Raw genomic sequence first — 18,898 nt, 5'->3', positions numbered from 1 at the left:
ATTAAAAGTAGAAGGAGTTTTCCTCCAATAGGCTACACTAATATGGATCAACAGTCTTTTGAATGTTTCAAAATTAATCATATATATTATAAGACTAGTAGAGTGATTAATTAAACAAAATTTACAACATAAAAATGTACCATAGCTATCTGATATTCTTCCATAATTATATTATATGTGGTATAAAATGATCCTGATATAACTATGTGGAATAAACCGAACCAGGATTGATTTTAAAAGCTTTATAAAATTATGTGAAAGTGACTTATAGCAATTATTAGTTCAAGATAGGCTAGTACAGTTCAAAAATATCAGTCAGAGGAGGAGAATATTATTTCATGAATGCAGAATATCTCATTTGGTTTCATAGATAGCCCCATCAACAAAGGTTTCTTTGGTCCAAAAATTGGATAAAATATGAATTTCTCACCATCGATAAAACTCTCCCAGAGGGTGATTTTCATTAAAGTCTCAAGAATTCCCCCTGAAGCTTTCCAAACCCCCCTCCCCCCAGCCACCCTCAAAATTAAAAAATACAAGTAATCGGGAAAAATCTCTCCAACTATGCATTGGTAAAAGTTCCATTGTATGTTATTAATTGATCCGTTACATTATGGGCTACAATATTGGTCCTATTCATTTTTACAATAAAACCAACCGTTTTCTTGATACAAAAATATATATGTCGAGATTTTTTTTTCATTTGACTTTTTGTTCTTCAGAAAGAGGTTTTGTGGAAAAATGAGACGAATATCAGATGTAGCCACTTTCATTGTAAATCCATTGATGTGGATATTTAAGTATTTATGATATTTAAGTATTTATGATATTTAAGTAACTATTTAAAGTTGTAGAAATTGAAAAAACAGCCGACGCGACACACAGTTCGGTGCGGCTGACTCTTCACGCTATATATAAATCAACTACAGTAGTAGACCTAATGCTTTCAAAATTTCATCATAATTTTATGTATGCCGCTCAAAACAATACTCAATGTTTTTGATTGCATCTCATGTTTTGACTTGCGCTAAATCTAAATTTACACCTTTTAAGTTAATTGTTATACTCGTGAATCAACCACTAATGTAAGAATCGAGGTTGATCAATACCGGCCTATAGAATTCAATAAATTATATAAGCCTTTTCAATACGCGTCTCACAATAATAACATAAATTCTCAATACCAAAGTTCTTCAATAGAATACCATAATATAAGCTTAGTTTAGTACCTAAGTATCTGACTCCTTCATCATATCCAGTTTGGTTTGTGAATTGGAGTAAAACTCAAAAATGTGATAGTGACATAACCTAGCTACATTTGAACTGTTGTATACATGAGAATTGAATCTATATCAACTTCGATATCACGATATCACTATTTCTACTGGAGCAAAATATCGAAAAAGAATCGTCTGCATAAAATAAGAAAGTGTCTCCAGGAACACACACGGTACTTACAGTGAATAAAACTTATAATCATACTTATATGATAAAACACAAAAAATAAAAATTTTTCACCAAACAATAACGTTGAATCTCCTAGAGAAATGGACCTTTAAATTATTAGTAACTATACGTGATGCAAACAACCAATATTCAACATAGGTACCTACTGGTGAGAGTTCAATCAATAAAATACCTTTGTATAATTGTGGACCAACACTTGAAATGGAACAAACATATTTGAACATTTCTGCTTTAAATTGAAATATCTGAGAAGTATATTTTATCGAATGAATAGAACAAGATGTACTGAAATTATTAGAAAAATGTATTTCTCTCCCAATATGTCATTGAAGCTTGGGGAGCAGCTTATAATATACATTTTAATAAACTATTCAACCTCGAAAAGCATATTATCATTTGAGTTGCACTAGGTAGAGCCAGACTGACTCAGCAGACCCACATCATTTTTTTGGAGAACTGAATGTCCATACACTTAATCCTACACAAGAAATATCCTAATCCTACACAAGAAATATAGTTTATTGTATTAATCAATGGATTTTTTTTTATTAAAGATGCATTCAACACCATACAATATTCGTCAGTCAGCATCAAATAATTACAATATAGATAGAACATCAGTCAATCGCCACCAAATGTTTTATTACTTATTTACAAACTACGAACCCGAATTATCACCATCAAAAAAGATCACCGGCAGCTTGACTCAAGAAATGGATAAAATAAATATTTACTTCGACTTAAAATTATAAACTCATTATTCAAATCTAATTTTCTAACCACATATGTCATTGACCACCTCATTTGATCTTTATATGATATTATTCTCTTAATTAAATTGATTTTTCAAAATTAAATATCAAAATTATGAGAAAATGTCTCCTTTATATTGGCTCTTCATTGACTAGACTAAGAATAACCCATCTGTGGTCTACCGTGATAATTCGTTATTTGTATTATCAATACTACCACATTTTCTTATTTAAAGATAGAAGTGCTTTGAGTTTAAATTGCATAATGCGTGAATAAATAACCCAAATGCATTATATTCACTCAGTTTATCTTTTGAGTTCAAATCAATAGAAATCCAAAACTATCAAAATGGAAAATTAAATAAAAGATGCCTTGAATTCTATTGATGACCTCAAAACTCATGATACTATTGAAGAAGTATCATGATCATGATAAAAATGTGCGAAACCATTACATCATTTCTATTGATATATCTCCATCACATCTTTAAACATGCGAATGAAATTAAACTTTGCGATGAGCATCGGTACCGTATATAACTTCTTGGGGACAAAGCCGTAATGGAATTGTTATGATCTTGCTCATTAGATTGTCTTCTACCTTTCTTTTTAATAAGTTATGCATAAAGACTGAATGAATGAATTTACATTTTCGTTGCAATAAATATAATAGAATATCTATATTGTTCAACTATTGAGAATCTTATTATTATTGCAATCATGAAAAAATTTATGTAGCCTGTTAAATTTATAAATTGTCTGTGATCAATACAGGTATATTCATGAACAAAATTTTGGTGTCATTGTATTTATATATTAATATGGATAAGATAATATGGTACTCAATGAATTTATATTATCAAGCAGTACCATGCATATCAACGATGAATATTGAAGTAATTAACTATCATTCGATAACGTTACCAGCAATTTTACCTACCGGTATAATGATTGATGAATATAGGGCCCCGGTATGGTGTGTAGTGGCGAAGTCTTTCTCTCTCACTGATTAACAGTAACAACAGTAGGGAAACCTTTTCTCCTCACTGCTAGCTGACAACTTAAAATAGGCTTCCCCTTCTTGGGTATAATCAGGTTATAGATTGTCCAGACTGGGTATCAGAAGTATCGAATAACAACAGCTTTTTTATTATCTGACAACCAGCCATTATACAAGTGTAAAAATGTAGGCTTTGCTGCCTCATCCGGATTAGCTTGTGTCAACTTTTTTAAATATTGATTACTTCAAATAAGGTTATCAAACACATAATATGGACATAATATTAAATAATGGTTCCATAAATAAATAAATTAAATTATGGTTCATTCTAAGGTGAAATGAAAGAGATGTAGTCAGTCCCACTTAGTTTATTCAAGTCAAACATCTCTTCCATTGCACCTTAAAAGGGAGAAATTCCACAACATATCTGGTTCTAAAAGTAGGATACTTGAATTTCCATTAATTTTAATATTCATTCAAGAGGGTTCTATACAATCGATAGCATAATCTTCATTATATCGTTGAGTAGCCATGGTTTAAAGGTGATTTAACTCGTCGAACTTAGAAACATTTTAAATAATAACTACTGATAATCAATAATTACTGACTGGATTAATGTTGAACTGTTTCACAATTACTGATTGGATTAATGTTCAACTGTTCCAATGTAAGTAACTGACAACGCTGAAATTAAATAAAAAATTATTCTCTTAAAATTGAACGTTTCTTTAATAAAAATTAATCATTACGGTACCTACAATGTAAGGAACTGACCACGCTAAAATAACTTAAATGAAAAATTCTACTCTTTGAATTGAATAAAACTTTCTTTAATAAAACTTAATCAATACCTTAATCATGATATTGGTCTTCAAATTTCGAAATCAAGAGGCTTATCTGAAAATTAGTGATTGAACTTGAACCTTGTAGTTGTAATAAATCTTAAGGTGGGTACAGATATACGCGCCGCGAACATGAGCAATTCACTTTTAATCAGCTGACTATATATGTATTTTTACAGAAACGGTAAGATACAGATATAAAAAGCTTGGCATCAGCTGATTGAAAGTGAATTGCTCATGTTCGCGGCGCGTAAATCTGTACGCACCTTTAGAATAACCAAGCTGATGCCCGGTTGCAGAGTCGGCAAATAGCGTCGCCCATAGTTAACAGCGCGTACTCAACTATTTAATAGGCCAATTTCGTTGCAGAGACGTTCTGTTCGCTATTGCTCTGCCGATAGGTAACAGCGCGGCAACAAACGCGTTTTTCCGTTGCAGAGACGAAAAACCTACAGGCAGATGAGGCATCTGAGGCCCAAAATCGTGCTTCCACTATACATTCGCGCCAAGTGTATTTTAAGTTTATGTTGACTGTTTGCATGTTTAAAAGACAGACGAAAATTGTCCGATTTCATTACATTATATAACTACTAGTAGGTAACCCGTGCTTCGCAAGGGTCTATTTTAAAACTGCAAAATGAAAACTTGACGTAATAAAAAATTCGAAATTTGAAAATAGGCCTATAATCATCCTTGGTTAATGAAGAATCCTTATGCAAAATTTCAAATCAATCAGTCCAGTAAATCAGACTTGATGATGTGTCAAACATAATTTTCCTACATCACGTACGTGTATGAGCCAGCTCTTTCCATTATTATAGTAAAGATGATGGATAGATGGATGATTTATCAGTATCTTTGAATGAGAATAACTTTTGAATGTTTTGAGAAATCGGTGCGGTTTTGATGCGACAGAAAATCAGTTATTTTTATTCGAATAGGATCCCCAATCATACCTATCATCTAGAGTCCCTTTTAAAATAAATGTTCAGCTGCTTCTATACAACAACTGGAAGCATGACAAATTGAAAACTTGACGTAATGAAATCTTGAAGAACTGAAAATAGGCATAAATAACAATTCTCGGTTAATTAAGAATCTATATGCAAAATTTCAAATTAATCAGTTGAGTAAATTTCGGACGGGATGATGCGTCAAACATAATTCCCTATTCCTTACGTGTATAAGCCAGTTCTTTATTATAGTATAGAAAACTGAAGAATACATAATACTTGAAAACCTCACAGAATCCTATTCATTTTTACAATAAAACCAACCGTTTTCTTGATACAAAAATATATATGTCGAGATTTTTTTTTCATTTGACTTTTTGTTCTTCAGAAAGAGGTTTTGTGGAAAAATGAGACGAATATCAGATGTAGCCACTTTCATTGTAAATCCATTGATGTGGATATTTAAGTATTTATGATATTTAAGTATTTATGATATTTAAGTATCTATTTAAAGTTGTAGAAATTGAAAAAACAGCCGACGCGACACACAGTTCGGTGCGGCTGACTCTTCACGCTATATATAAATCAACTACAGTAGTAGACCTAATGCTTTCAAAATTTCATCATAATTTTATGTATGCCGCTCAAAACAATACTCAATGTTTTTGATTGCATCTCATGTTTTGACTTGCGCTAAATCTAAATTTACACCTTTCAAGCTAATTGTTATACTCGTGAATCAACCACTAATGTAAATTGATGTAAGAATCGAGGTTGATCAATACCGGCCTATAGAATTCAATAAATTATATAAGCCTTTTCAATACGCGTCTCACAATAATAACATAAATTCTCAATACCAAAGTTCTTCAATAGAATACCATAATATAAGCTTAGTTTAGTACCTAAGTATCTGACTCCTTCATCATATCCAGTTGGTTTGTGAATTGGAGTAAAACTCAAAAATGTGATAGTGACATAACCTAGCTACATTTGAACTGTTGTATACATGAGAATTGAAACATTAGAATTGAATCTATATCAACTTCGATATCACGATATCACTATTTCTACTGGAGCAAAATATCGAAAAAGAATCGTCTGCATAAAATAAGAAAGTGTCTCCAGGAACACACACGGTACTTACAGTGAATAAAACTTATAATCATACTTATATGATAAAACACAAAAAATAAAATTTTTTCACCAAACAATAACGTTGAATCTCCTAGAGAAATGGACCTTTAAATTATTAGTAACTATACGTGATGCAAACAACCAATATTCAACATAGGTACCTACTGGTGAGAGTTCAATCAATAAAATACCTTTGTATAATTGTGGACCAACACTTGAAATGGAACAAACATATTTGAACATTTCTGCTTTAAATTGAAATATCTGAGAAGTATATTTTATCGAATGAATAGAACAAGATGTACTGAAATTATTAGAAAAATGTATTTCTCTCCCAATATGTCATTGAAGCTTGGGGAGCAGCTTATAATATACATTTTAATAAACTATTCAACCTCGAAAAGCATATTATCATTTGAGTTGCACTAGGTAGAGCCAGACTGACTCAGCAGACCCACATCATTTTTTTGGAGAACTGAATGTCCATACACTTAATCCTACACAAGAAATATCCTAATCCTACACAAGAAATATAGTTTATTGTATTAATCAATGGATTTTTTTTTATTAAAGATGCATTCAACACCATACAATATTCGTCAGTCAGCATCAAATAATTACAATATAGATAGAACATCAGTCAATCGCCACCAAATGTTTTATTACTTATTTACAAACTACGAACCCGAATTATCACCATCAAAAAAGATCACCGGCAGCTTGACTCAAGAAATGGATAAAATAAATATTTACTTCGACTTAAAATTATAAACTCATTATTCAAATCTAATTTTCTAACCACATATGTCATTGACCACCTCATTTGATCTTTATATGATATTATTCTCTTAATTAAATTGATTTTTCAAAATTAAATATCAAAATTATGAGAAAATGTCTACTTTATATTGGCTCTTCATTGACTAGACTAAGAATAACCCATCTGTGGTCTACCGTGATAATTCGTTATTTGTATTATCAATACTACCACATTTTCTTATTTAAAGATAGAAGTGCTTTGAGTTTAAATTGCATAATGCGTGAATAAATAACCCAAATGCATTATATTCACTCAGTTTATCTTTTGAGTTCAAATCAATAGAAATCCAAAACTATCAAAATGGAAAATTAAATAAAAGATGCCTTGAATTCTATTGATGACCTCAAAACTCATGATACTATTGAAGAAGTATCATGGATCATGATAAAAATGTGCGAAACCATTACATCATTTCTATTGATATATCTCCATCACATCTTTAAACATGCGAATGAAATTAAACTTTGCGATGAGCATCGGTACCGTATATAACTTCTTGGGGACAAAGCCGTAATGGAATTGTTATGATCTTGCTCATTAGATTGTCTTCTACCTTTCTTTTTAATAAGTTATGCATAAAGACTGAATGAATGAATTTACATTTTCGTTGCAATAAAGATAATAGAATATCTATATTGTTCAACTATTGAGAATCTTATTATTATTGCAATCATGAAAAAATTTATGTAGCCTGTTAAATTTATAAATTGTCTGTGATCAATACAGGTATATTCATGAACAAAATTTTGGTGTCATTGTATTTATATATTAATATGGATAATATTAATATGGTACTCAATGAATTTATATTATCAAGCAGTACCATGCATATCAACGATGAATATTGAAGTAATTAACTATCATTCGATAACGTTACCAGCAATTTTACCTACCGGTATAATGATTGATGAATATAGGGCCCCGGTATGGTGTGTAGTGGCGAAGTCTTTCTCTCTCACTGATTAACAGTAACAACAGTAGGGAAACCTTTTCTCCTCACTGCTGGCTGACAACTTAAAATAGGCTTCCCCTTCTTGGGTATAATCAGGTTATAGATTGTCCAGACTGGGTATCACAAGTATCGAATAACAACAGCTTTTTTATTATCTGACAACCAGCCATTATACAAGTGTAAAAATGTAGGCTTTGCTGCCTCCGGATTAGCTTGTGTCAACTTTTTTAAATATTGATTACTTCAAATAAGGTTATCAAACACATAATATGGACATAATATTAAATTATATGGTTCCATGAATACATAAATTAAATTATGGTTCATTCTAAGGTGAAATGAAAGAGATGTAGTCAGTCCCACTTAGTTTATTCAAGTCAAACATCTCTTCCATTGCACCTTAAAAGGGAGAAATTCCACAACATATCTGGTTCTAAAAGTAGGATACTTGAATTTCCATTAATTTTAATATTCATTCAAGAGGGTTTTATACAATCGATAGCACAATCTTCATTATATCGTTGAGTAGCCATGGTTTAAAGGTGATTTAACTCGTCGAACTTAGAAACATTTTAAATAATAACTACTGATAATCAATAATTACTGACTGGATTAATGTTCAACTGTTTCACAATTACTGATTGGATTAATGTTCAACTGTTCCAATGTAAGTAACTGACAACGCTAAAATTAAATAAAAAATTATTCTCTTAAAATTGAACGTTTCTTTAATAAAAATTATCATTACGGTACCTACAATGTAAGGAACTGACCACGCTAAAATAAATGAAAAATTCTACTCTTTGAATTGAATAAAACTTTCTTTAATAAAACTTAATCAATACCTTAATCATGATATTGTTCTTCAAATTTCGAAATCAAGAGGCTTATCTGAAAATTAGTGATTGAACTTGAACCTTGTAGTTGTAATAAATCTTAAGGTGGGTACAGATATACGCGCCGCGAACATGAGCAATTCACTTTTAATCAGCTGACTATATATGTATTTTTACAGAAACGGTAAGATACAGATAAAAGCTTGGCATCAGCTGATTGAAAGTGAATTGCTCATGTTCGCGGCGCGTAAATCTGTACGCACCTTTAGAATAACCAAGCTGATGCCCGGTTGCAGAGTCGGCAAATAGCGTCGCCCATAGTTAACAGCGCGTACTTAACTATTTAATAGGCCAATTTCGTTGCAGAGACGTTCTGTTCGCTATTGCTCTGCCGATAGGTAACAGCGCGGCAACAAACGCGTTTTTCCGTTGCAGAGACGAAAAACCTACAGGCAGATGAGGCATCTGAGGCCCAAAATCGTGCTTCCACTATACATTCGCGCCAAGTGTATTTTAAGTTTATGTTGACTGTTTGCATGTTTTAAAAGACAGACGAAAATTGTCCGATTTCATTACATTATATAACTACTAGTAGGTAACCCGTGCTTCGCAAGGGTCTATTTTAAAACTGCAAAATGAAAACTTGACGTAATAAAAAATTCGAAATTTGAAAATAGGCCTATAATCATCCTTGGTTAATGAAGAATCCTTATGCAAAATTTCAAATCAATCAGTCCAGTAAATCAGACTTGATGATGTGTCAAACATAATTTTCCTACATCACGTACGTGTATGAGCCAGCTCTTTCCATTATTATAGTAAAGATGATGGATAGATGGATGATTTATCAGTATCTTTGAATGAGAATAACTTTTGAACGTTTTGAGAAATCGGTGCGGTTTTGATGCGACAGAAAATCAGTTATTTTTATTCGAATAGGATCCCCAATCATACCTATCATCTAGTGTCCCTTTTAAAATAAATGTTCAGCTGCTTCTATACAACAACTGGAAGCATGACAAATTGAAAACTTGACGTAATGAAATCTTGAAGAACTGAAAATAGGCATAAATAACAATTCTCGGTTAATTAAGAATCTATATGCAAAATTTCAAATTAATCAGTTGAGTAAATTTCAGACGGGATGATGCGTCAAACATAATTCCCTATTCCTTACGTGTATAAGCCAGTTCTTTATTATAGTATAGAAAATTGAATAATTCAATAAATTGAATAATCAATTATTATTAATTTTAATAATAAGCACAGCATGCAGAGTTAGTAGAAATATATCTTGTAAACTGGCTGCTTTGTTTCCAAGATATATCAAAATGCCAGAAGACAATGAAATAATTCTGGTCAAAATTTTTTCAAAATTAATATTATAAAATAATAAATACACCAGTCACTTATTTTACTTCTACCTCTAATTTTATTTTACTTAATTCATTCATAGCTATCAAAAAATCAAACTAGCTGAAAATAATTACAAATTAGTCTGCAGTTTACGATCTTGAGATCTTGATTCGTAACCTCCAAACATAACACACAGCAGTAAGCAGACAGCAGTTTTGTGATAAACAAGTGCCATGTTGTGGTCATCCGACTGGAGGTTTGGAAGAACTGTTCTCAGTGATTCTTTCCCTGTTGCCAATGCATTAGTTGGATAGAAGCATACCACGCAAAAAGTGGTATGAGCAGCAGTGTGACTTATGTGTGTACCTTATCTTAGTTAAAAGGGGTCTGGCAACGACTATGCAACAAACATCTATTTATGGGCAAGTTGTTAAACTATTGGCTATGTTAACTATGGGTGACTTTATGTAGCAACTCTGCAACCGGGCATGAGGGTCATAAAATCATGATTGAAGCAAAACTATCATTTTAAAATTGAAAACTGATCATTGACTGATCATTAGGGTAGTCTATGTATGATTACTATATTGTAGAATCTCTGTATTCGGATTGTAGGCTATCTTGAAATATCATTTTCTCAGTTTGTTCTGTTTTTTCCATTTTATTAGGATTGTATTGCTTGTGTAATTATTTAGCACTTAGATTGTATAAACGTTCCATTTCAACATAATCCCACAATTTTTGTTATTATTTAATTTATTAAACTAGAATTGCTGTACATTTTCAATAGTTCTCTCAGCATTTCAAATACATAGAACTCATGCCTGGAGCACAAGGCTTCTCTTATTCCAGCCACGCCAAAAATATTGTTCAAAGTAGGTCCGTATTATTGTTTTGTATTTGTTATGTTTTTTGGCAATAAACATTTTATTCAACATAAACTACTGGCTAGTGAAACAGGCCTACACTTCTAGTAACCCCCTGGGTTGAAGAACTCTTCATGAACTGTTGTATTGATCTCTGAAACCCACAATTTTAATTATACAGAGTTGGTGAGAATTATTATGGAAACAGCTGAATATTATTTCTTTTTACAAGTATGAAATGAAGTGGCTACTTCAAAACTTTTGTCCGCCATTTTGTATCTGTCATATGAATCTAACTTCCTTTCGAATCAAGCTTCATTTTGAATCCAACTTCATTTTTTTTCAAATGGGAACGTGGTCATGTGATACATGATTTCGATACAGAATATTTCAAAAGAAAATCAATGGCGAAACCCGCACATTGATATCTCAAACCGTTTCAATGATCAAATCAGATCAAACTCATTTCCAATACTTACAGAAAAAACTTACATAAATATGTGTGACATCAACAAATAGATGTAAAAAAGATAACTTGATATGATGCATAATGAGTAATCAATAATCAAAAGCCGTTGACACAACAATCAATAATTATTACAAAGACCGTTTCAATGATCTCAAAATTTGAAGGTACTAATAAATAAATAAATAAATGAATAAATAATCATTTTATTTGTTCATGGACTAGCCATACAAATACAGAAATACAGTTAAATAGAGATACATGCACAATTATTCTATAATTCCAACAATAACCTCCAATAGAAATGAATTCTAAAGTAAAGTGTCAGTTCGTGAGAGAGCACGATTTCACTCTCTATGTCTGTTATAATTGTCTCCACTCCATGTGGATTATCAAACAATCAAGACTTATAGAATATTACTGCATAACTGAAAATTTATAACATGAAATATTGTATCAAGACATCAATGGAATAATTATAATTTAAATAAATACTTGAAGAACACAGCAATATCACAATTATAGATCAAACAATACTTCATAGCATATTACCAAAATTTACAGGAACATTAACATTACATTATAATACTACTTTGGATTGAAACAGGTACTTTAGGACAGGTACATTACTTAATAATTTTAACTACAAGGTTTCAAGCTATTGAATAAACTTACAGGCATTCTAATGAGTATAATGATGGTAGTTGAGTCAGAACGATTGATTTACAATAAGACTACACTAAACTTGGGTGGAAATTCAATTTTTCAAGCCAAAAAAATGTGATTAATTTACTTGGGGCATGCTATAGCAATCATCACACATATTTTATATGAGTTACAGGAAATCCCACTTGTGAAATCACGTACTCAAGTATCAACACTACAAATCAAGAAGCGAATATCAATTGCTTTTACTACGGTACATAAAGGAATACTCTATTTATTTTCCTCTCACTCAAATTTGATAGAAGTACCATTACTTTGTCGGTATCTGACACAACATTTTGGATGAATTCGCCAAGAAAGTAGGAACAAATAGAGTTATACATTGGACAGCGTACTAAGAAATGTTCTATATCTTTCCTCTCATGAATATTACAAATAGGACAATTCGACATACAGTTCAATTTTGTACCTCTATTATTAACATACAAGTATATAGATACATTAGGGGCCATTCGCAATTGAGTGATACAACGGACTTTGACAATGGGCATTTGGAATCCAAGCTGCTCACCCATCTTGAAATTGGGATTTAATTCTCTATAGTGAGGGCAATTCATAGAGCTGAGTGCTGCTCCTACATCTTCCGCATACAAACTATCTGCGTGATTTCTGAACAAGATTCCCTGTACAGCTTCCAACCTGTGAAAGAGGTCAGCTCTATCTCCCCATGCAATTACGATACCCTGATCACCGCACTTTTTCTGGAGAAGAGACAACCATCCCGAGGCTCCATGTATATTGTTCTGCTCCAGTGCACAGTCCAACAACACCGAGAAACAGAGTTTAGGGTATCTACACTCAGACATCTGTAGGACCCTTAAAAGAAAACCAAAAGTTCTCTTCAATAGAATGTGACTGAGCCTCAATCTGCCCAATTCCAAACGTACCGCCCAACTCGGTGATGTGACATTCAACAGAAGAACACGTTTCAGAAAATACAACTGTGCTCTTTCCAAAACGTCAGCACAACCAAGACCCAAAACTTCAGAGCCATACAGAATCGAAGGCAGCACTACCGCATCGTAGAGTTTCATCTTAGCATCCCATGTGTCAGACTTGGCTCTTCGAAGAACCTGGACGACTGACTCCCCAGTAATTCTCGCCTTCCTAATTAAGCCTTCACAGAATTTCTGGAAGCAACCCGACGCATGAAAGTCTACTCCAAGGTACCTATATCTGCTGACTATCTCTACTTCCTCACCTCGATAGTGAAAAGATAAAACTTTTTTGCGGCCCCTAGCATGGAAAGGTACAATTTTTGTTTTTTCAATATTGACAGTCAGCTTCAGGGATTCACAGTAGTCGGAAAGACAATTTAGCTTGTTACGCAGGTCCACCTCACTATCTGCAAAGATGACAATATCATCAGCAAACAGTAACATCAATATGTCAGTTTGGTTTTTCAATGGAATGCCATGGAAGCCTCTTCCCCTGAAAAAGGACTCAATATTTCTCAAATAGCAGAAGAACAAAAATGGACTAAGTGAATCCCCCTGCAACACTCCTTTTGTAACTTCAATGGGGTCTATTCTCGCTTCTCACAACCAATGAAGCCCTGTCATAAAGTCCATTCAACAGCTTTATCATTTTACTGCTGAAGGTACTAATAAATGATACAAAAATGAAATGAATAAGTACGGTAACTATACATTGAATAGTCAAGTGTTAGTGAACACTATTAGTAGCTTCTACTCACATTTTAACACTTTGAACAAAAGAATTGTTAGAGCAACTGCTTTCACAAATAGTATTAATTACTTAATAATGATAATGATTATTATTATTTTTATTATTATTCATGCTTTTGCGGATTATACAAATGAGAGGGGCATTTACATTGTAATGTTATTTTTGCCGTAACATGTGCCCTGCTTGGCCGCAGTCAGTAGAGCAAAGATTTTTGAATATATATGATATTTTTTGTATCTCCTGAAAGAGAAATAGCACCAGTTTCTTACCAGCTCTTCTAGGAGCTCAAACAATTATCTGCTTTCGCTGGCTGCAAATGTCGGCCGCTTTAACAGTTCACAGTTTTTGTGACTGATTTGGTTGACTCCACAGTTATAGATGCAGGAGAGGTAGATAAGGGCTCTGATTTTTGTACTAGACAATATGGTATCGTGGTATACGGTATGTCTCCAGATGTCATAACCTTCAATCAGATTGACCATGTCATCATCAGTAAAAGGGGAATGTCCAGTGTCATGAATGTGCTTAGTTACAGAGGGGCAAACTGTGACTTGGACCATCATCTAGTAGGTGTGAAGTTTCGATGCCATATTGCAGTTAATAAAGAGAGATATCAAGAGCGACCAAAGTTTGATATAAACAAACATGCATGTGGCCGAGAAGAGAGAAGAATATGAAGAAGCACTGAATAGAGAAATGGAAGATATGGATGGGCCTATTGAAGATATGATGATAGAAGAGCAATTACAAATCCTGACCGAAGCGGTAACTACCTCAGCAGAAGCAGTACTTGGCTTGGAAAGAAGAAAAATAAGAGAAGTTTGGTTTGATGAGGACTGCAGAAAAGCAATTGAAGAAAAAAAAAGGAATAGGAGGAATTATCTTCAAAGGCCCACTAGAGCAAAAAGGGAACTGTACAAAACGTCAAGAAAGGTATCTAACAAGACAATTAGAAGAAAAAAGAGAGAGTACCAAAATAAAATTGTAGAAAGAATTGAATAAAATTTCTTGGACAATGAGACACATCACACATATAAAGAAGTCAATGTTTTTAAAAAAGGATATCAACCCCACACAGTGTTGTGCAGAAACAAAGAAGGAGAAGTGATTGGTGATAGGGAAGCGATCAAAGATATATGGAGAACCCATTTTAGTGAATTGCTGAATCAGGCTGCTCCCCGAATAGCGCAAAATGGAGATCCTAGGTTGGAACAGGATCAGGAAAATGTAGACAGCGTTGAACCTTCAAGTCTGGAGGAAATTATTGAGGTCACTAAGCTGCTAAGAAACAATAAAGCTCCTGGAACAGATGGAATTCCAGGTGAACTATGGAAGCAAATCACTAAATAAAATATTCACAGTAATGATTGAGAGCTCGACGAGAGCGGTCGTATCGGAGTGGTTGCTGAGTCAGCTGTGCAAAGTTTAAACGTTCCGTAACAAAATATTTCGTGCTAGTGAACCGTGCTGTAGTGAATATTTTATTTGAAGATTTAAAAATGTCTTGTTTTATTTGCTCTAAATCCGTTCGGAATTCAGGTGAGCTGATTTCATGTGTCGACTGTGAAGCGAATTTTCATATAGGATGTGTGAAAATGACCAAGGATGATGCGGACTACATAAAGAGAAACAAACAAATTTGGAGATGTAGCAGCTGTTCCTCTACACGTCGCAAAAGTATGGTGAGTGAATCGACAACAGGAAACAAGGACGTGACTCTCCAAGAACTCGCAGGAGTTCTTGAGGTAATTGCAGGAAATCAGACATCGATGAAGGAGAATATTAAGAAAATGGAGTTGGAGCTTGGGAAATCAATTGAATCATGTCATCAGGCGATTAACGACATTAATAAGAAGTTTGATGAACAAAACAAGCAAATTAGCACATGCCTCATCAACATCGATAAGCTTTCAACAGAAGTAGCTAGCCTCAGGAAAGAAAATGCAGAACTGAAGGAACGCGTCGAGGATATGGAACAATACTCAAGATCGAACATGCTGGAAATAAATGGTATACCTAAAAAACAGGATGAAGATGTAACAGAAATCATTTGTAGAATGAGCAAAGCATTAGAACACAAAATAAAAGCAGATGCAATCGACATTTGTCACAGACTTAAACAACGAAATGAAAACCTATCTCCACCAATCGTTGTCAAGTTCGTTCGTAGAACAGACAAACAAGTAATATTGAATAAAAGGAAAGTTACGAGGCAGTTTTCTACAAAGCAGATGGGAGAAACAACGGACCATCCAGTCTATGTGAATGAAAGTCTAGCACCTACACGAAGAAGGATTTTCACCATGGCGAGAGAGATCTTCAAAAGAGGCGACATCAAATACCTATGGATCAAGGAAGGGAAGATTCTAGCTAGGAAAGAAGACGGAACACCAGTTATTGAACTCAAGAACAGTGAACAAGTGAAAAAGTTGAGCGTGATAAGTGCATCAAAGCAGCCAGGTAACCAAGAAAATAACAGTGTCAGTACCGTAAATAAAAATGTCATCAGAGATAAGTAACAGAGAAACACTAATTATTCATCAAAATATATGCAGTCTGCGAAGTAATTTCGATTTATTCTTAGTGCAAATGAGGAAATTAGAAAACGACCCGCTAATAATAGTCTTGACTGAAATATGGATACTAGAGAATGAAATAGACTTATATCATATAGAGGGCTATTCCGTACATGGTAATTTTAATCATAACTACAGAGCAGGAGGAACTTTGGTTATATAAGCAGTGAGATAACGTTCAAAACAAAGACAATAGTTTTATTTCAGCGGACTGTGTACATATCTTGTTCATATAATATTTTGAATTTCAGTTGTTGGCTGCTTACAGGTTGCAATCAAACTCACCCAAAATATTTCTTAACGAATTAACCTTGTACTTAGAAGAAATATTTAATATTAACGAAAACAATGAGGTCCCTTTCTTTTTCACGGGAGATATAAATATAGATCTTTTTCAGAACACCAGAATTATTGACGATTACAAATATTTAATGAATAGTTTTGGATTTGAATCACTCAATACTGATTACACTCATAGGTCCCGATTTTCCAACTCTTTAATAGATCATCTTTACTCAAAATCCGGCAAAAATAGAACAAAACTGAATAAAATTAATCTAATTCCAGAAATACTACATTTAGATATAACTGATCACAGTACAATCATACTTAAAGTTGAAGGATTGAAGAGATCCAACGAAGAAGCAGATACAAATTATAAAAAATATGCCTAATCAATTACCGGAAGTTGAATAATATTTTATCATCGATTGATTGGATAGAGAAATACCAGCAGTATCAGTTGATGAGGGATGGGAAAATTTCATTGACATTTTAAAAAGCGCTATCAAAGATTCACAAGAAAATCTTCTTTTAAAAAATAACTTGACACAGAAATATAGGTCGCCATGGATAAATAGTTATCTGATCAAGCAAATAAACTTAAGAAATGAGTTATACAAGAATGTTATCAAACAACCTAATAATGACGACTTAAAACAAATATACAATACATTCAAAAATAACTTACGTAATGAACTGAGAGAAAGAAAACAATATTTTACCTATTCAAAACTGTTTAGAGAAAGCCAGGGAACATTAGAAAGACGTGGAAAACAATTGACGCGTTAATAGGATTGAAAAAAAATAAAGAACCACTAAAACTGATTGTTGATGAGCAGGGAAATAGCATACATGATAGTAATAAAATTTCTAATTCGTTTAATTCTTATTTTCTAAATGTTGTGAATAAAATGAATGATGAATTAGAACAAACCACATTGCAAACCAGGGAAGAGTCTGCTAGAATATCAAAAATAAGGTTTCCATACAACTCTCCAACAAATTCAATTTTTCTCCACCCTACAAATCCGGAGGAAGTAGCAAGTATAATAAGAAAATTGAAAAATAAATCTTCGCCAGGTGTAGATGGGATAAGCACAAGCATGATTAAAAAAACTTACATGAATTATTTGAACAAATTAACCGATCTAATTAACCTGAGTATTGCCAAAGGAAAATTCCCAAGCATGTTCAAACACAGCGTAGTTATACCTATTCCTAAAAAGCCAAATTGTAAAAACATAGATCAGTTCCGCCCAATTTCACTTTTACCGGTTTTTTCCAAGATTTTAGAAAAAATATTCAAGATTAGACTTGAAAACTTTTATAAAAATAATAACTTTTTTAGTGATAACCAATATGGTTTCCGTGAAGGAAGAAGTACAGAAGCGGCAATTAAAAATCTCATTTCAAAAATAAATGACAGTTTTAGTGTTAATAATAAGTGTGCAGCTCTGTTTCTTGATATATCTAAAGCATATGATGCAATTGATAAAAACATGCTTCTAAAAAAACTTGATTTATCAGGAGTAAGAGGAATTGCCAATGATTGGTTAAGATGCTACCTATCTAATAGGAGTCAATGGGTCAGAATTAACGATACGTTGAGTGAACCCGGGGACATTACCATAGGTATTCCTCAAGGATCAGTGTTATCAAGTACTTTATTCCTGGTCTTTATTAACGATTTGACGGATGGTGACTTACAGGGAAAGATTACATCTTTTGCAGACGATACAGTTATATTTTATTCGGCCAAAAAAAATCAAGAACTTAAAAATAAATTAGAAATGGATCTTAAGCACCTTAGGTGGTGGTTTTGTGAAAATAAATTAACTATCAACACAGACAAATCTAATATAATACAATTTAATTTTCAAAACACGGATCAGGAGTTAACTAGTATTTACTTCCATAAATTAGATTGTGCACAACAGGTGAATAATATATTGTGTAACTGTGAAACTATAAAACAAGCACGTACAGTTAAATATCTGGGCCTCATATTGGATAGTAGGCTCACTTGGTCAGATCATGTACAGAAGATAAGAAATGAGTTATTTGTATACATAAGGAAGTTCTATTACCTCAGACAGTTACGGTATGTCCAAAAGAAGTATTGTTACAATTATACCATGCAATTATTGGTTCTAGAATAAATTATGGAATAATATGCTA

General features: G+C 32.9%; 1 protein-coding gene across 6 annotated transcripts in view; it reads right to left on the bottom strand.

Annotated features, from left to right (window-relative positions):
• LOC111046895 (cytochrome b5) overlaps positions 1–18,898 on the bottom strand; it is a 105,096-nt gene that overhangs the window by 4,481 nt on the left and 81,717 nt on the right. The window contains exon 1 of one of the 6 annotated variants that reach the window (XM_022332541.2): positions 3,160–3,411. The exons of 2 other annotated variants lie outside the window; for them this stretch is intronic. Coding sequence is in view for 1 of the 4 variants with exons in the window: in XM_039424016.1 (XP_039279950.1) it covers positions 1,640–1,691 (52 nt within the window). In the remaining 3 variants the exon portion in view is untranslated. Of the gene's footprint in view, positions 1–1,229; positions 1,326–1,639; positions 1,817–2,133; positions 2,281–3,159; positions 3,412–18,898 lie in introns of those variants that run through there. 3 more of the 6 variants (XM_039424018.1, XM_039424016.1, XM_039424020.1) reach the window with 3 other exon arrangements.

This window comes from Nilaparvata lugens, chromosome 3 (assembly GCF_014356525.2).
Source record: "Nilaparvata lugens isolate BPH chromosome 3, ASM1435652v1, whole genome shotgun sequence".
NCBI lineage: Eukaryota > Metazoa > Arthropoda > Insecta > Hemiptera > Delphacidae > Nilaparvata > Nilaparvata lugens.
The sequence above is the reverse complement of the archived record's forward strand: the minus strand, read 5'-3'. Positions and strand labels throughout refer to the sequence as shown.